Source organism: Fusarium solani, assembly GCF_023522795.1.
Source record: "Fusarium solani strain SB1 chromosome Unknown bctg00000008, whole genome shotgun sequence".
NCBI classification, from domain to species: Eukaryota; Fungi; Ascomycota; class Sordariomycetes; order Hypocreales; family Nectriaceae; genus Fusarium; species Fusarium solani.
In genome coordinates, this window is record NW_027072148.1 from 2311048 (window position 1) to 2330338 (window position 19291).

At 53.4% G+C, this 19291-nt stretch overlaps 5 protein-coding genes across 5 annotated transcripts; 2 read left to right on the forward strand and 3 right to left on the reverse strand.

The window, feature by feature from the left end:
* Positions 1-724: 724 nt before the first annotated feature.
* MRS44_012786 (uncharacterized protein) lies at positions 725-6837 on the forward strand (the record flags this gene model as incomplete). The annotated part of the gene is made up of 2 exons (XM_065618912.1): positions 725-824; positions 1082-6837. 2 exons carry the CDS (start codon positions 725-727, stop codon positions 6835-6837), a joined length of 5856 nt encoding a protein of 1951 aa, XP_065474984.1.
* A 597-nt stretch (positions 6838-7434) lies between these two features.
* Positions 7435-8511, reverse strand: MRS44_012787 (uncharacterized protein; the record flags this gene model as incomplete). Its single annotated transcript, XM_046276040.2, has 3 exons — positions 7435-8020; positions 8082-8379; positions 8463-8511. The coding sequence occupies 3 exons, from the start codon at positions 8509-8511 to the stop codon at positions 7435-7437; spliced, it is 933 nt and encodes a 310-aa protein (XP_046132748.2).
* Positions 8512-9751: 1240 nt separating this feature from the next.
* On the reverse strand, positions 9752-11026 carry MRS44_012788 (uncharacterized protein; the record flags this gene model as incomplete). Its single annotated transcript, XM_046269353.2, has 5 exons — positions 9752-9946; positions 10004-10258; positions 10307-10511; positions 10595-10955; positions 11017-11026. The coding sequence occupies 5 exons, from the start codon at positions 11024-11026 to the stop codon at positions 9752-9754; spliced, it is 1026 nt and encodes a 341-aa protein (XP_046132746.2).
* Positions 11027-11426: 400 nt separating this feature from the next.
* Positions 11427-15837, reverse strand: MRS44_012789 (uncharacterized protein; the record flags this gene model as incomplete). Its single annotated transcript, XM_065618913.1, has 8 exons — positions 11427-11710; positions 11767-12236; positions 12285-12517; positions 12567-12628; positions 12881-13213; positions 13265-13418; positions 13469-15619; positions 15688-15837. 8 exons carry the CDS (start codon positions 15835-15837, stop codon positions 11427-11429), a joined length of 3837 nt encoding a protein of 1278 aa, XP_065474985.1.
* Positions 15838-17459: 1622 nt separating this feature from the next.
* On the forward strand, positions 17460-18965 carry MRS44_012790 (uncharacterized protein; the record flags this gene model as incomplete). Its single annotated transcript, XM_046281104.2, has 5 exons — positions 17460-17506; positions 17601-17680; positions 17758-18471; positions 18535-18863; positions 18915-18965. The coding sequence occupies 5 exons, from the start codon at positions 17460-17462 to the stop codon at positions 18963-18965; spliced, it is 1221 nt and encodes a 406-aa protein (XP_046132744.1).
* Positions 18966-19291: the final 326 nt, after the last annotated feature.

The window sequence follows — 19291 nt, forward strand, 5'->3', positions numbered from 1 at the left end:
GGTCCGCGGACATCAACTCAACGTCTTTGGGGGGCAGACTGTAGATCCCCGTGATGTCAACTCTCACGCGACGGCGATCCAGGAGCTTCAGCTGTTGTGTGTTGTTGCCCACCCGGCCTCCCTGGAGGAGATTCGTCTTGAGGCGATCAACTATTCCCTTCTCAACTGAGTTAGGAGTGCAGACTCGAGAGTTTATTTGTGGTTTGCTTAGGTATGGGGTCAACCGAGTGAGTTGAGAGCATGGAACCAGCTCAATCGAGGGGGAGGTACTTAACAAGGGAGCTAAGAGCAGGGTGCTCTAGCCTATGACTTGATGAACTTAGCCCAGACGTTACGAATTAGTCGAGCAAATACTTATGATACTCTTGATCAACATTTGCCCATTGTGAGAACCTTCCGTTCGTGATATGCCTTCATCATGACCGGACGAAGGAGCTGCTGTTGTTGGTGGCTGAGTGCACCTGTTCATGAAAAAGCATGACAGTTACCAACGCAACAGAAGACCAAAAGATTACCGAAAAGATAAAAATAATTGCAAGAATAACTTAATGAAATTAATAAAAAGGCTATCATTATTTGATAATTTCATCCCTTAATTTACGTATCATTAGGTTAAGTTTATCATGGCTCTCCATACCTGCACCGTCAGTGGTGTAAGAGTCCCGTGATCTTATTTGCGCCGCTGGTGGTGCAGGTATGAGTCCCTGATCTGCCAAGAGTGCTTATGTCATCAGTCTCGACCGCCGCAGCTGGCGTAGCTTCATTCTCCATCACCCCGCCATCCCCACTTCAATCTGCCTCGACTGCAGCAACCGGAAAAAAAAGTACGACAGACCCAAACGACCCGGGGCTTCTCTGTTCAATTCGCCCCAGACGATTCCTGTGCAGATTTTTTTTAAGGCATCGCTTCGACTCGAGAATGAGCCACACGGTAACTTGGATGAAATGGCATCGGAGCTTGAAGGCTTGATCGCGGGCCTGTTGGTGCACATCTCGTGCGCCGGCGAACAGGGCAAGTTTGACTGACTGCTTGTTATGTTTCGTTGTTGTAGTGACAGAAACTGACAAGATCAACTTTCAGGGTGTCCCGTGGGCGACGTTTTGGACGCGATTCACCATCCTTCAAAAACTCACTCTGAACCTCTCTCGCAACTGCGTAAGGGTGATCCGGCGGTACAGCATCGTACTGCCTCTACTATTTGGAGCTGGCTTGTCTCAAGACGAGACATCTCTGTTGGTCCCAATCGCAAGTACAACCGTCTCACATTGGATGAGATATTAGCACTTGAACCACCCGCAGATGCCAACGAGCAAGATGCGGAACCCCCAGAATCAACATCAGAGGCCCGCACAGCTCCTCAACATGTGTTGGTGTACGCCTCTGAGGAGACCATGTGGGAGTCTCTCACCGGCCACGCGGTTGACTACAAGCGGGTACCCAAGTCTGAATGGATGTTGTTGCTCGGAATTGCTTCTACGACTACCCAAGGTATCCTGCAAGGCGATCTCGGCCGGCTCGTCGACCAGGACAAGAGGTCTGTTCCCAAACGAACCGATGCGCTGCTTAAGAAGGGCTACATCGCCAAGAGAACGACACTCGTACGCGGAACCAAGACGAGTAAGATGTGGCTCAAACTGTTTGCGCCGCCGCTGCCAAAGGATGGTGAAGGGGGAGATGAAGTCCGCCCTGACATGACCCTCACCCGCCAAGTCTTAGTTGACAACCTCGACCCAGTTCCCTGGCACATCCGATGGACTGGAGAGTCTATCGACTACACAGCCTTGGCCACAACCATCATGGCCATCGCCAAGGAATGGGGCGTCCTACGAATGACTGACATGAAGTCCAAGCTCGGCGTGCTGGGAATGCGCTGGCAGATGAAGGTCCTTGCCAAGGTGTGCCGCTTTCTCAATTCTCGAGGTGTCATCCAATACGTCGCCGCGAAACTGGGGGAGAAGGTGTTCAAAGACTGTATCAAATATGTCCGAGACTTCAACTCTGAGGATTGGGCGGTCTACTTGGCTACGGGCAAAAAGCAGGCGAAAACGCCCAGAAACCCCGATCTGGATGGGCTCGATGGAACCAAGGCCGACGGCCAAACTTCCAACGCTTCAGAAGTAGCTGCAGCACCACCGTGGTCGCTGGATAAGCCAGTTCCTGTCATCATTGCGGAAATGGCACAGCGACTTGGCGAGACCGGCTTGACAAACCCAGACGTTTATGCCTTGACCCTGGGCCCGTCCTATAGCCGTCACCTTTCTTCCATGACCACTGCTTTGTCCGTCCCAAACCTGCAACCGGCTCATCTATCCCATTTTCAACTTCGCAGTGAACACACCAGGACTGGAAAGGTAGCTTCATATCGCTATTTTGCTCAAAACGATTCACTTCCACCTCCAATCGCAAATGGCGACGACGGCTCTCACAACCATGGGGCAACTCTCGCTGACTCCTACGGCTTCTCCCCGATACCTGCCACAAGCATCTCTAGCGAACCTTCCACTACATTGATGGAACTGTGCAACCTGGGTCTGGCGACTCGAAAGACGAACAAGGGGCGTCCCAAGAAGGGCAACGCAACGAAGCAGAAACCTGCTCCTGCTACAAAAGCCAGGGCAAACCGAAAACAGCCTAAAGAATCATCAGTGCCACAACAAGAACAAGCAGCTCGGGAGAACACGGCTCAGGAGGGCGCAAGTCAGGAGAGCGGAACTCATGAAAATGATGCCCAGGAGAATACAAGTCAAGAGGACGCGACTCAAAAGAACGGTATCCAGGAGAATGGTGTCATTTCGCAGGGTACAGCAGCCGAAGAGCCGGGCGCGCCTTCACAAGATTCGACCACACAGCAGGAGACAGCGCCGGAAGGACCACAAACCTTGAATCCAGATGAAGCGCCATCGGGCCCAGGCGATGCTGATACGCTTGTAACTACTCTCAAGGTGTCTTCAGGCCATCTCAAAGACGTGCTTTCCGAGAGTCAGCCAGCTGTTACCACCCCCGTACGAGCAACACCCGCACGAGCGACACGTGCCAGGTCAACAAGATCTTCAGCGAAGAAAGCAGAGACTGAAATCACGAGCGCTGCTCTTGACGCCGAAGAGATTGAGGACGGAGATGAAAATGAGAAGGAACCTGAGGCTGAAGTGGCAATCAAGAACCCCTTAAGCAATAGAAAACGTGGTCGCCCGAGAAGGGGCGAGACAAGGAAGAAGGGAAATGCGGCAGAGACTACCGATGGCGACTCTGGTCCACGTCCATGGGTTTGCGAAAAGTGCGGCGGCAGCTGGAAGAACGACATTGGTTTGAAATACCACCTGGAAAAGTCGAGGACGGCTTGCAACCCCTCATTCGATGAAGCCACGGCAGGCCCAGTCCGGCGCGGAAAGAAGCGAGTCATCTCTGAGGTTGAAGAGCCCGAAACTCCAACTCCCGCAGAGGATAAGTCACCACAGGTCGAGGCACCCGATCAGGCAGAGCCGGAGAAAGAAGATCAAGGCCAAGAGGTGGAGGAGGAGAGCTTCTCAACTCCAGCTCGACGTGTTTCGAAACTACGAGGCCCAGTTGCCCGGCTATCTTGGTCTTCACGACCAACGGTCAGTTTCAAAAGCGACTCGTTTCATGTCAACCCAGAATGGCGACGTCCTCCGGTCACCAGTTTTGACACCCCGAAAACACCCCTATCGAATGGAACCAACGGCGCCCTTGTACAGAATGAAGATGGACAGCCACGTCCTGTTCTTGGGCCGCTGCACCGTTTTGATTTGTCCGCAAGCTCACCAAAGACCCCTCGCCCGAGATCGCAGACGAAAGCACCTGAGTCAACGGCTGAGACTCCCCAGCCAAAGGCGCCTCAGACCAACGGCCAGGAAGGTAGCAATGGCGTACTCAATGGTGGCAGTTCGGCTATGAAGCCCAGATCACCGGCAGTTGTCGATACCCCCATATCCAAGGCTGCTCTGAGTGCTCGCATTCGCCAGATTATTCAAGGGATCCTAACAGAGCAATCCGGCGTCTTTCCAGGGGGTAAGCCGTTTTGGCATGCGATCACGATACGTTGGACACAAATGTTTCCGACAGAAGCAATCCCTCAAGTGCGCGCGTATCAAGCCGTGCTTCGGGATATGCTGAAGAACAAGGTCGTCGCCGAACACTGGCACAGCTTCCGCAGTACCAAGGGCATGACTGAAAAGTGTCACGTCATAGTTCAGGCCGGTGTTGATCCATTCTCCCCTGAAGCCACCAGTTTGCTCGACAAGATCAAGGCAGCTCACCCAGATACATATATACCGCCACCCTTTGACGCCCTGGCCGACCACGACTTGCTCAACCGCGGCCGTCGAGATCTTCCGATCGAGGTTGAGATGCTGGATGCCCCAGTGTACGTGGCACGAGCTGCACAGAAGAGAGCCTTAGAAGAACTGGACGATGATGACGAAGATGCTCCTCCACCTCAGAAGCGAAGCAGGAGACGCAAGAGAGCGGCAAGGGACAACAGCGCGTCCCCGGATAGGGCATCCAAACGGAACGATATTACCTTTCATCAAGATTACGAGACCGGGCAAGGAAAGTGGTATGAACACTTTGCGGGCGTTGCAACCCATGGTGACCCCGAGTCAATTCGGTTCCTCGAGCCCAATACTTTCCTGGACGAGGAACCCCCGAGGTGGCTGTCGAAGCGTGCCTCCAAGGCCGCAGCTCGTCATGTGCAAGAAGAGGAAGCTTTCAACGACGTCCCCAAGGAATTGGTGTTTGATAAGCCGATTTTGGTTTCCGGCGATCTTGGTGCCTGGCCATACATCAGCGCCCAAGACTTTGAGCTGCAAGATGCCAGCTACACGCTCAAGGGCTGGATGCCTGACATGAACTGGTTTTCTTGGTCATCTATGTTGGACGTGATTGACGAACGCACCCTTGAGCTGAAACGCCAGAAGCGTCAGCATAGAACCGACCTTGGTCGATACCAGCGCTTCATCGAGAGACTACAGTGCTGTATGGATACGGAGCGATCATGGGCCGAGTCCTTCATTCATGCGCCACGCGGAGCAGCGGGCCCTCACAACACCTTCGTGACGTTCTTTAGCGGAGCCGACATGGAGTTGGTCGATGTTCCTGGTCTCACGTGGCCTTCAGAGTGGCAACTTACACCAGAGTCCTTCCCAGGAGCCGTCCCAGACCGACAGCTTCTTGTCGACTCGACATCTGATGAGGAAGACGACAGCCCTAAGTGGACGAGACTATCAGTGCCCCAAGCAGGACCCGACGGAGAGAGCGCGCGCACCGCTACTGCTCGGCAGCAGCAAGGCCAGCAGGCAAGAGTCAAGCGTGTCCGTCTCCTAACCCGCGCTTTAACAACCATCCCTGCCGAAGCAGAACAATCAGAGGGTCTCAACGTCCAGAATACAACCAATGAGTCTTCTGACTCTGAGGAAGCGGACAGGTTACTCGCTGCATTTGTGGCTGTTCGTGTGCTACTCGGTGGTTCCGACAAGGCGATCGATTGGGGACTCTTGTTGAAGCTTTTCCCATCGTTCAAACTCAAGGAGCTTCGTCGATTTTGGATCACTGCCCGTAGAGATCAGGGCGCGTACATCGGAAAACTCACAAAGGACTTTCAGGATAAGTTTCTGATTGCATATCAGAAGGAGGAACTTCCAGAGTTTGACTTCGAAGACCCCTTGGACTATGACTGGCACGAACTGATTGATTGGACGCTTCAGCTGCCACGCAGAAAGGGCGTTGATCTGCCATCGACCAGAGCTCTTCTGGAGGAGAACTTTACCTCTCACAAGGCCTCTCGCGTGGTGGATGACTGGAGAGAGAAGTTTCACCATGTGCAGTCTTCTGTCTTCTCTCGGTTTGAGGCTACCACTGGCAGCCCAGCCGTTGTATCTGTTGACAAGATGCTGACCGGCCTTGACGAACATGTCGAACTCACTGACAGGGTCATTGCAAGATCTTGGGTGAGATCTCTGTGCTGCACGGAGGACAGCCGGTATTCAGTGGAACAGATCAGGCAAAAGTTCTCCTCACTCGCGAAGGGAGACCAGGATCGGAACAACGCGCTTCTCAAGCAGGCCATTGATGACTTGACTCAGCAACGAATCATCTGCAGGAGCAAGAAGGCTCCTCTTGGTGGCCGACCATACCGTCTCAACGAATGGTATTACCACATGCTGGGGAAACTAGCACAGCGGACAAAATATCAAGAAGCAGCCGACTTCAAGGCCAAGCTGGACGCTGTCTTTCGTCGGGGAGAAACCTTCCAGGTCCCATACACTCTTGAAGACGGAGCTGTCATGGCATTGACAAACTTGAACGCTTCCGAGAGAATCAAGCTGATGCCCGTGGATGTGCCCAACATTCCTCTTGGATTCGAGCCAGGCAACTACGAAAGTCGCAAGTTCCCGAAGTCGTACTATCATTTCAGCATCGAGGCGGTCCCGACAGACACGTACAAGTATGACGAGGATATCGATGTGATCCGCAAGACCATCTATGAGGGCCCTCCCACGGCGGGTAAGGAGAGCGTGCTACCGCAGTGGGTTGACTTTTTTGGGCGACGAGATGCACAACGTTGGATGGATGTCTTGGGTGCATTCTGCTTCGTCTTTGCTCTCAGAGGATATATGTCGATCGAAGGAGTGTGCAGCGCACTCAAGCCAGTGTTGGAGGAATTTGAAGCCCAGATGATCATCGACTGGGGCAAGAAGACAGGCGTGCTCAAGGAGTCGGAGGATGGGCTAGGAGTGACGACAGGAGAATGGTGGTGGTTGGCAGTCCCATGGCAATGGGGACGGCAACTCAGAGCCAGGGGTCGACGAGAGGACGACTAATGCAGGACCATGGAAGGGGCTGCGATGTACGAGTATCATGATACCCCTGAGGAGAAAGCACAGGGTTGTGAGAGGTGTATGACAAAAGCATTGCTATTCGCTAAGATGAGGTAGCTCTAATAACTCGCAGTAGCTAGCCTTTGAATATTGACTATTGCTCAAGTTGTTTGTTCTTGTCTATTCAACCGCTGGTATGTGAGGTCGATGCCTTTGTACTCTAGCAGAGTGCAAAAAAGTTGGCAAAAAGGCCAAAAAGAAAGACATACAACACTCGGCATTCGCTGGTCGTCACCGACCCAACTACTACTCAAGCGCTCCTCAGCTTGACTATGGGAGAGCAGACGGGATCCCGTATTCTCTAAGGGCTATGGTCGTATGTGCTTGGAAGGGATGCTGTTACGGCTCATGTCGATGATTCTGGGAGGTCATCGGCAAAGGGTCAGTGTGAGAAGGCATCTTTCAGCGCCAAGGCTTGTCCCAGCTGTGTACCATGATAAATACTCATTTCCATTGGATATATAACTCGCTACACTCAAAACCAATCTAATTCACCATACGCCAAACTCAGACCCAAGAAGATGCCCTATCTATCCTCGCCTACAGGGCAAAAAGGATCTTGAGCACGAGAGCTACCAGAAGCACCACCAGGACGACAATCGTCCGGTCAAGCCAGACTGGGACTCCATCGTCTGATGCGCGCCGTATTTGTTGTTGCTGTGTACCGGGCGCCGCCGCTCTGGGAATGGGGGCCGCGGCATTGGGTGCTGGGCCGGCCGGGACGGGGGCGGGGTTCGGGGCCGTTGTTCGGGTTGGGGTGGGGTTGTTGATCTCGGGTGTCGAGTTGTCGACAGCAGCAATAGGTGCAGTTTGAACGAATCCCTCAGCCAGTTCTGCCGCCTCTGCATCGTCGTTTGCCTCGTCGGCCTTGTTCTCGCTCTTCTTCTTGGCCTCCATCTCATCGCGCCAACCCATGTTCAGCTCCTTGGGTACCTCGACCTCCTGAGCACTCGAAGAGGCTTCGCTCGCTCGCTCCTCGCACTCCTTGATGATTTCGCCGTTTGTCTTGCCGCAGGCTGCGCATTTGAACGAGGATGACTCTGCTGCGAGGCGCCGTCGCACGGCGTCAGTTGTCTCCAGGCCGCCTAGTTGACCACGGGCGTCGGTTTCCATGAAGCTTCGGAGCCTGCAGGTTACATCACGTTAGCTCTGCATACACGTTTTTCGTATGAGAAGATACAACGTACGCCACGAGAGCTGTTCGCACTCCCCAGGCTGGCTGCCACGTCTCCTCATGATGGCCACTGATGCTCAGGCAGATCTCTCGATTGGCCTCGAAGCGGCCACTAGGTGTCATGAAGCGAAAGCTGGGGGGTCGCAGGGGGTACGTAGGAGGGAGCACGATGCGGCCATGGTAGAGGCCGTTGCTGTAGACTGAGTTGGGAGGGCCGCGGAGGGTGAAGTGCCATTCGAAGAGGTCGGACTCGAGGGGCTCGGCGGTGTAATCGGCGGATGGAGAGTTGGATAGCTCAGCTGCTTCCTTGACTGTTATAGTAAGTCAGTATCAGTGTTAAGAAGATGGGTGTTGACGGGGTTGGAGGAGTGATGGATGAGGCGGGGAGACTGACGTATACGACGAATCGTCGGGGACTTTGTGCTGAACTTGGGAGTCGCCATGGTTGGCTCCTGTTCCCGTTGTTGACTCGTTGCGTCGATCTTGGTGTCTAAAATGCGAGATGCTTTTCAAGTGTCGCGTGCGAGTTTCAAGATGGTTGCCTCGGGCTGAGGATGCTGGGTAAAGGTGAGATGCAATGAGGAGGAACAAAGGCAATGGATATTCTTTTCCAACAACAAAATGTTTGACACGAACGATGCAAGACGTTGAAAGAAGAGTAAGAATGAACAAAGAGAATTATACGAGTAACATAGTTTGGCCAAGGCAGCTCTTAGACGCAAGGTGGTATCTTCGATGACATGGACAGCCTTGTCGTTTGTTCCGAGCTATCACTCGCATTACCTCAGACGGGCGCGGAATGGGTCCAGAAGCGGGAACCCCACTGCGAGCGATGTAGGAGGGATCCGATAGAGGTGATGATTCGATAGACGCATCTGCATGTACCTAAGAGAGCCTTGGGTCGATTACATGCATATCTCCGTCTCGGCCAATCAGAGACCTTCCTTACCTAATCAGAGCCTCTTCCGAATTGGCTCGGCTCACGACTCCATCCACGACCATTGCCGTACCATCACGACCTCGATCGCCTTGTCCACGTCCCTCAATTCGGTCTGTCCGTACGTCAGCGACATTCTCCTTCTCCCGAACGACTCTTGCAACAGATCAGCAACCGCTAATCCGCCTAATTCCTCCAGGCCGAACTCCCGAATCGAGCGATCTTTACCCCGGCCGACACATCAACCGACGCTTCATCATGGCTGGCCACGGTCACCACAGCTTCAATGGGCCCCCCAAGCCCCCGGTGGCTCACGTGCCCCGGATCTACCGATTCACTGCCACTGCTCTCGGTGCTGGCATGTGGTTCTTCGTGAGTCGACCCGGACCGAGCTGAGCCGATGTGAATGAGGATTCAAGAAGTGGAATTGCTAACGAGGTTCGGGTTTATAGCTGATGTACCGGGCTAAGAAGGATGGTATGTTGAAGCGCGCATGCTCCTACAGGGGAACTCTTGTGCCTGGGCAACAATGGCTAATATTCCTCAGGTGCCGTGCTCCTCGGTCTCAAGCACCCTTGGGACCACTAAACGACAACCATGTACGACTACTTCCCATTCCCGCAGCATCTACGACAACACGAGCGTTGGGGCGCCAAGAGACATTGGCTTTGGTGCGGTGTATATAGAGCAGATGAAGAAGCTCAGGAATGAAATCAAAAGATGCAATACACTTCCAAGTTCCCACACTACGCGCCCGGCTTCTCGAAAAGATAGTGCGATACGCCCCAGGTGTCTCCGCCCTCGTACGCAAACAGCTCCGAACACGCCATGTAGAAGATTTGCCAGCGGTTGTACCACGTTGTTGCGTTTTCTTCGCCGTACGTCTCGATGAGGTGCGGCCAGATTTCTTTCTTGCTGGCCGTCATCTTGGACAGCCAGTGCTTGTTACCAAAGAGTCAGCGGGATTCAAAACAAAAGGAGAAAGGGGGAGGGCTCACCTCGCAGGTCTTGGAATAGTGCTGGCCATTGACCCACCACTGGTTCTTAATCTGGAGATCCCGCTGGAAATACAGCAAAAGATCGGCCGAGGGCATGGTCCCGCCCGTGAAGAAGTGAGTCGTCATCCAGCCCTCCTCGTAGTCGTAAGGATCTGTCTTGTGTGCAAAGATGTGCACAAAGAGCTTGCCCCCGGGCTTGAGGGCGCGTGACACCTTGGCCATGAGCAGTTCGTAATTCTTCATATGTTCGAACAACTACGTGCTGTCAGTGAGATATTACTGATATAAGAAAGGGGGGCATACCTCGATGGAGACAACGCGGTCGAACGACTCGAGCTCAAACTCGTAGTCGACGACATCGCCGGTGATGACCTCGAGGTTTGTAATGCCCTTTTCCTTGGCTACTGAATCGATATACTCCTTCTGCGTCCGAGAGTTGGAAAAGGCTATGATGTGCGAGTTGGGCAGCTTCTCGGCAAAGTAGATGGCACCAGATCCCCATCCACAACTGAATATCATGAGTTAGCCTGTCTCTCGCAACTTCACCATTGTATAGCCCTGCAATCTCACTTCTCCCCCAGCTCAACTCACCCGAGATCAAGAATTCTCATCCCATCTTTAAGCTCAGCCCTCTCCAGATACAGCGCCAACATGGCCTCCTCGGCCTCAGCCAGCGTCTCCCTGCCCTTGGGGTAGAGGCAGCAAGAGTACTTCATCCTCGGACCCAGACACGCTGCCAGCACGCCAGTCCCGACCTCATAGTGCTGCGTGTTTGCCGTGGCTGTCTCGATGGCCATAGGTCGCGTGCGCAGCTTTTCCAAGTAATTCATCTTGCGCCCAAAGGCGGCGCTGAGAGAGGTGCTTGCAATGGAGTCGATTCGCTCCCGCAGCTGGCGTCTGATGCCGACGCGAATAACAGCATGGGGGAGGTAGCCTCCATCGAGAATCCAGTCTGATGAACATGTTAGACGGTATCTTTGGTGTTGAGCGGAATGAGTGGTGATGATACTTACCGTAGTTCATTTTGAAAGAGCCCGCGTATACTTGCTCTGTGTACCTATTCCAGCTCGAAAGGTATCGTTCAGTTTGATCAAAGTCTACAAGCAAACCTCAAGTTATCGCCAATTTGTACATGGCTGTTGTTCTAGTTGCTAAGGCTGTGCGTGATGTCCACACCAAGTCAACTACGTCATTGACTCTGCATCAATCGACAAAATATGCCATGTAAACAGCTGCAGGTCTATATCCAACCATTGCATACACGCAATGGTGTTCAAATATCCGAGTGTTCCGATAGAAAATTGGTTAACTCGCTATGGATGCTCTACTTCATACTCCATCTCATCCAAATGCTTTTATCGTGGCTCTAACATCGCCAACCAATCCAACTCAGCCATTGGCTCACATCAACCATATCCCGATATTATACCCGAGCTGCTTCCCTGATGATCTTGTACTCCTTGCGCTTCTTTGTCTTTCCCGTGATTCGCTCCTTGACAACCCCGATATATCGGGCGAGTTGTAGAGCCAAGAAGTGCTCGAATGCCCAGGCCACAACGAAGTAGGCAACTCCCAATCCAATAAGGAACAGTTCGTAGTCCCAGCTCATCTTGGTCAGTTCCATCAAGTTGGTCACCCACTGAGCCGGTACGAGAATCATGTACACGGTGATCAAGAGGGCTATAACGATAGTCGTGGTAAATGGCCCTGCAAACATCTCAAGTCAGCCCAGCTCATTACGCGACTTAATGTTAAATACTCACAGTTCTGCGTTGTCCGCTGTCGGAACGGCCGTCCCGCGTTGAGGATCACTCCAGACAAGATGTATTCGAAGCAAGAAAACAGGAAGAGGGCCGTGTTCTGAGAGTTCTGGATACTGGGCTCATCGCGGTGCACCTCTGGGGGAATGTACCACGGCTGTTCCTTGACTGTGATATATATCACCGTCTGGAACAGAACGCAAATGGTCATAAAGCCCAGCAATGGCGTAAGCACTTTGCGCGATACCAGATCAGCCGTGGGTCGCTTGCGACAGAGCTTGGGTGCTGGCCCTGCCCATCCCATAAAGATAGCGATCGGGAGGATCAGGAGAAGGTCGATAAACAGGAACTGGAAGTCTCCCAAGTTCGAGGCCCGGGCATATAGGAACGTCACCGAAGTGAACTGGATTGCCGAGTACAGACTCATGTACTTGAAGCAGCTAAAGCTTGTCACCAAGGCCGCTCGACCCTCCCTGTGAGATGTTAGATCACTACTCAGCCTGGTACCACTGCCAACTTACTTGATAACCTCCAAGACACAGCCGATATCAAAGACTCTGGAGGTGAACGGGGCCGCCACGGAAGCCTCTGCCTCGGACAATGAAATGCCCACGTCTGCTGCCTTCAGGGCACCACAGTCGTTCGCACCATCGCCGCAGAAGCCGCACGTGTAGTCGATGCTCTGCAGCTTCTCAACCAACTCGTGTTTTTCATCAGGGGACATTCTCGCAAACACTTTGCCAGAGATGAGCATCTGCATTCATGTTAGCTAAGCCTCAAGACAAAACATTGGATAGACGAACTCGTTGGAGAACTTGAGGTGATGCAAAGTCCACAACCCAGCGGAACACATCGCCAGTAACGGCTAAAGAGTAATTACGCAAGTTAGATATGTCATATGGCAGAGATGCATCATCCTCCGGAGGCGCTGGTAGAGGCTGCTAATGTTAGCGAACGCAACTCGTGGCAGCTTGCAGTGCCAACTCACCAGCAACGTTGCTTCGTCCAAGTGGTACAGATTGTTGTCAATGCTTTCCCACTGCAGTTTTGCCTCCGCATCACGACAATCGCCTACCAAGTTAGCACGGTTCTCATTACTTGCAGGTTCCAAACCTACCTTCGATGAAGCGAGGTACAAAGCAATGAGCAGTTCGATCCATAAGGCCGCACTCCCGAGCGACACTGATGGCTGTCAAGATGTTGTCACCAGTAACCATCACAGCTCCGATGTTGGAAGCCAGAAGCTCCTCCAAAACTCCCGCCGTGGTAGGCTTGAGCTTATTCTCAAAGACGATGAATCCTACAAAGTCGAGGTTACTTTCGACATCAGCTCGAGTCATCTTCTGAGCCTTGACCCAGCTGAGCTTCTTGAGGTGACGGCTGGCAACACCGATGACACGGTAGCCCTTGTGCGTGTAGAATGATAGAAGCTCGTCATAATCACTGGGAACTATACGGGGACGATCAGCGTAAATCTCTCGGCGAATCACACAATACTTACAGCTTTCTGGCCGACAGATCTCCCTCATAGCTTCAGGGGCACCTTTGACGAAAATATCACCGCTTTTCTGGCCAAATTGACGGACAATAACACTGGCTCGTCGAAGCTGGGAGACAAACTCGAACGATTTGAGCACACCGAGTTCGAGGTTTGCCTGATTGAGCGTTAGCATCCACTTAACCAGGCGAGACATGAGTTGCTTACGTTGGGAGGTCTGGCAATCGATGGCGCAAGTCCACCTTGTTCCTCATCTTCGCCCTCTGCAACGTTTTGTTTTCCTTCCTCGTATGTCCAGCACGTAAACTCGAACATCTTGAGGTCCAAAGGATCACCGACTAGCTCGTCATCTACAGACCGCAAAGAGTGGCAGGTGGCCATGGTGTGCAAGGCTGCTCGGAAAGTGTCCTGGGCATTCTGCCGCGTAGCCTCGGCAAGTAGCATCTGAGGCTCAGTGATGATCTCGCCGAACTTGTTGGAGTCCCGGTTGACAACTCGAACACCAAGAACGTCCAGACCCTCCTCCGTCAACGTGCCTGTCTTGTCGAAACACATGATATCCAGCTTTCCACCGACATTGACTCGCTGTGGGCTAATGCAGAAGATTTGCTTCTTCTTGAGCCGACTTAGAGCAAAATTCGTTCCAATCGTCAGGGTAGCAGGCAGAGCAGGAGGCACGACGATAGTAATGAGATCGAGTGCTCTCACAATGATCAAATGCCAGGCGAGTCCCAGTCTAATGAAGTTGACAAATGACGCCAGGAAACCGATAGCAGCAACAATCGCCATAACACTGATGTACCGGAACGAATCACGGTAGAACTTGAACCCAGATGGCTTCGGGAACAGCATTGATCGTACCAGAGACCCCTTTGTGGTATTGAAACCAGTCCGGACAACGAGAGCAAGTGCAACTGCATCACCATCCTGATCGTCTTGAGGCCGTCTCGCACGAATGATCTTGGTACCAGCGAAAAGGAAGTGCCGAGCCGTCTCAGGCGTCACCGAAGAAGCCGCCAAGTCCATAGAGCGCAGGGTCTCGTCGGTGGCTGGGAGCTTCGAGACGGGAACCGACTCGCCAGTGAGCATACTCTCGTTGACTATGCAGTCTCCAGTGAGCAAAAGACTGTCACTTGGAAACTGTGTGAGACTGGGATCGCTGAGTTCGTAGACGTCGCCAGGGACCAAGTCGCTGGAGCTGATGAACCGCCAGAATCCGTTACGGAGGACTCGAACATCGCACTCGAAGCGCGAGATCTCGCGGAGACGCTGCATAGTAGCCCGTGTCTCGAGGAGCGTAGCTGTAATGCTACCAACAGACATGAGGAAGATGCAAACCGCATAATAGTAATAGCTGTCCAGAGACCAGAGCACAAGACTGGCAATCTGAAAGACATAAAATGGATGGAGCACCTCATCAACCAAGAGCTGGCCCATCGTCTTTTGCTCAATGTCAATCAGGTTGTTACCAAAGACAATCTCACGGACACCCTTCTCATCACTATCAAGTCCAGCGCGAGTGAGCCGCACATCGGTCCAATTTGGATCCTTCCACCCATTGAAAAGCATAAACTTATCCTTGAGAGGGTGGAAGCAAAGTCGGACGTAGCGGTAGTCGAGGGTTCGGAGGTCATCGATAATAGGATCATCATCGTCCAAGACTTCCGAGTAGAACTTCTCGGACAGGCCAAAAACGGTCGACAACGGCCGCCCGTATGGCTGAGAGCGAACCGACATGGTGACAAGTTCACCCCATTGGTTTTCTATGACAACCCATTCGCAGTCCCGCAGGGCGCATGGCTGCCCAAGGAGGCCGACATACCACCGGGGCAGCCAACGGAAAAGAAGGTAGGCCAGCCCACAGGTTAGGATGCATAGCAGTAGGTACACTGCAGAGCCGACGCGACTGGTTTTGAAACCTGCAATTGCGATCGTGAGGTCCTCGTTGACCATATAAATCTTCTGGCTGGTCCGACCATGTCGGCGGAAACTTCCGATTGTGGCCGTGCTGTCTCGTCGCAAGAGACGAGCATGAACCGAATTTCGGGAGTACGATGAAGAGTGCCTGCGAAGGGCATAATCATCTTCCGAGACACGATAGTCGTGATCCAACTCTTCATCCTCATCTTCGACAGCATCAGCTCCAAATTCCAAGTCGCCAATGTCCGAGACGCTTCGCCGGATATAGTCACCGGGGATACTTTGAACGGCAACGCTCTCTGCGTCTTCCTCATCTGGGAAGCCATCAGCATCGTCATCGTAGTAGGTGAAGCTGGTCGTCGAGTCGGCGCGTGGTCTGCGGTGCGAAAAAGCTGATACGCTGGTGGGGAGACTTTCAGCAACCGGTCCCGAGTAGAGCTGATAAGAGAATTAAGTCAGTTTGATCCATGCTGGAAGATGGCAACCAATTGGACGGGCTGTCTTACCTCTTCATGAGCCATCTCTACATCTTCAAAGATGCTGGATCTGCTCATATTAGAGCCAATTCGATACAGAGAGACGCGACCATTGGATCTGTGATGGCCGTCATGGTGATCCTGGCCCGGATCCGGGCTGAGAGGAGCATCGTCTTCCATCAAGGTATCTCAAGGGGGTCCGGCTCTCATCGTCCGCAAATATTTGATGATGGATTGACGATATGCGGATAATTCGATTGTGGTTGTCGCGATGCGATTACGTCGTTGGTTCAGCACTCGTGCCCTGGCCAGGCTGAGGCGAGTCATAGCGATTCGATGCCGAGTTTGCCCCGCAATGACGATGATTGGACGATTGCCGATGCAGGATGCAAGGCTGTCATCACAACAGGGCGAGAGAAACATGCATCACATGATTGGCTGACAAGACCAATGCGAATTCAGGTATTTCTATGAATCAGTATCTATGGGAAACGCATAATATTACGATTGCAGCTGGGTCCTAATGCACAAGACCTGAAGAAGCTAGCAAATCTCATGATGGTACTCTCAGTATCAGGGATTCTTAGGTAAATGGTCCCAGGATGCATGAGTGTGCCCGGGGCGGTCTCTGTTAGCCACCAATATCCATCAACAGTTGCTGCAGAGAAAAAGGAAGAAGCATTGGGCGAATGGGACGCCGGCCAGACAGCCCGCTCCGCGTAACATCAGGGCGCGATTCGTGACGCATCCCTTGACTTGTTGGTATCGGTCCTTGATCATGATCCAGCCAATCGTTCACCTCGTTGCGAGGAAACGCAGGGTCTGTCACAGTGCGTGCGAGCCGCGTTTTATCACGTAGGGGTATGGTGAGTTGTTGGAAATATGTTTCCCTTCAACCCTTCCATCCGAGCCAAGGGCAATGAAGGGGTCAGCATTTTTTGTCTTTCTTGGCTGGGCGTTTCTTTTGATAGCCGGCTCCGTGTGAACCGTTGCTTTGGGGCCCAACTTCGCTTGCTCGAGGCCAATGCCGCCCGAGATTGTGAGCAACCTACGGAACGGGGCTACGTAGTTATCAAACAATCCCGAGTTCCCCATCGGGCGAGTCCGGGTGTCTCGAAGTCAACAAAAGAAGAAGTCCGAGATCCAATCCGGGGGACGACGTGCTGTTCCTGGTTTGGGGCGCCACCATTCCAGTGTCTTGATGTCTGGGAAGAGAAGGGCCGGTGACTGAAGGGCTGGCCCGAGGGTGAGTGAGAGGCAAGGGAAGGGAAGGGATCTGGGTTTCTGGAATTTCTCTGGATTGTGGCGAGTGCTTCCTTGGGCTGCGAATGGGCGAGTCGGGGTGCATCACGGGCCATGCGCCACAGGCCCCGGCACACAATTCGGTCCCAGAAATGGGCGGTCGGTGGGAATAGTGCGACCACTGTGCTTCACGCACTGTTCGTCTGTGGCTCAGTCTCCCTTCTGTTGTCTCCCTTCTCCACTATCTCACAGCGCCTCCACGCTCCACACCCCTCTTCCCGCCTCTCCCAGAAGGCTAGAGCATCCCCTCTTTCACACAGTCTGGGTTTTTTAGGCGATCGACCAGTTGAGCTTGGTGCTTGGTGGGCGGCCCAACAAGTGAGAGCGCTGCTTGTGTACCTACCAGCCAAATTTTTTTCAACTTGTCGCCCCCCACCAAAATTTAGCAAACGTCAACGGCCGTCGCTCCCTCAACTTCCTTTCCTCCTTCTCAACCTCATCTTCCGTCTCCCCCAAGACGTATCCCAAGCGCATCTTCGGATCCCCTCATATCAGACACCATGGCCGAGCCGATTCGTGGAAAGCGTCCTCAGGAGACTGTGGCTCCGTAAGTCATTTTTACGACTCCAGATGCCATCCTTTATTGATGTTTTGCCCGCCGCTTCACGGACCACGATGCTAACTACCCCACCTTCACTCAGTACGCCTCAGAACACTCCCGCTGCCACCGCTCCCATCTCCTCCCACGCTCAGCAGCCGGGCGTCGCTAGTATCAAGGAGGGTGAGTGTCTTTTTGCGACTTTTCGCCTGCTCGGTCAACGAGAAACCACAAAGAAGCTTGTTCTGACCCCGCTATAGAGGATCTGGACCGTGCCGCCGCGGCTTCCGTCTTCGCCCAAAACCCCAAGCTCATCCAGATGATTCAGGGTCGTCTCGGCTCCCTCGTGGGCCAATCTTCGGGTTACATCGAGTCCCTGCCCGCTCCCGTCCGCCGCCGTGTCGCTGGCCTCAAGGGCATTCAGAAGGACCACTCCAAGCTCGAGGCCGAGTTCCAGGAGGAGGTGCTTCAGCTCGAGAAGAAGTACTTCGCCAAGTTCTCTCCCCTCTACGAGAAGCGTTCCGCCATCGTCAACGGAAAGTCTGAGCCCACCGAGGAAGAGGTCAAGGCCGGCGAGGAGGATGACGAGCCCGAGGCTGAGGGTGATGCCCCCAAGCCTGAGCAGAAGTCCGAGATCCCCGACAATGTGTCTGGTATCCCCGAGTTCTGGCTCTCTGCCATGAAGAACCAGATCTCCCTTGCCGAGATGATCACCGACCGTGATGAGGGTGCCCTCAAGCACCTCACTGACATCCGCATGGAGTACCTGGACAAGCCCGGATTCCGCCTCATCTTCGAGTTCGCCCCCAACGACTACTTCAAGAACACCACCATTTCCAAGACCTACTACTACCAGAATGAGAGCGGTTACGGTGGTGACTTTATCTACGACCATGCTGAGGGTGACAAGATCGAGTGGCTGCCCGGCCGTGACCTCACTGTCCGAGTCGAGAGCAAGAAGCAGAGGAACAAGAGTGAGTGATGGCTTACCAGCTGCGCTTTTTCCAGTCCGAGCAGCTCAACTAACCCTTTTTCAGACACCAAGCAGACCCGTATCGTTAAGAAGACCGTCCCTACCGAGTCCTTCTTCAACTTCTTCTCGCCACCCAAGGCTCCTACCGATGATGACGACGAGGATGCCGAGTCCGATATCGAGGAGCGTCTCGAGCTCGACTACCAGCTCGGTGAGGACATCAAGGAGAAGCTGATCCCCCGCGCCATCGACTGGTTTACTGGCGAGGCTCTCGCCTTCGAGGAGATCTCAGACGATGAGCTCGACGGTGCCGATTTTGACGACGATGATGATGACGAGGATGAGGATGACCTGAGCGAGGAGAACGATGACGAGGAGGAGTCAGACGACGATGTATGTGGCGGCCCATCCGAGATGTAATGATGCAGCTAACAGCGTACGCAGGACGAGTCTGGCAAGCCCAAGCAGGAGGCTGCCGAGTGCAAACAGAGCTGAGCGAAGCGATAAAAAAAGCGACGCCAGGCATTCACACACTCATGACATGAAAGGGTCCCGTGGGGTTTGAGGATTACATCTAAGCCACCGATCTACCTCGGAAAATGGACGGGCGGCGAACGACAGGAGAAAAGGCTACAGAAACAGGAAGCGGTTGAAGCAGGTCGGCGATCCAGCCGGTGCCGTTTTCAAGGGGTAGCATGGTCAGTTGATGGGCATCTTTTGCAGGAACCAGCGAAGTTCGCAGCAAAACTCTGGGACTGGAAACCATCTCATAGACAGCCAGAGGGGCAGAGTCGGCCCGCATCTCATGTTTCCCTTGTTTT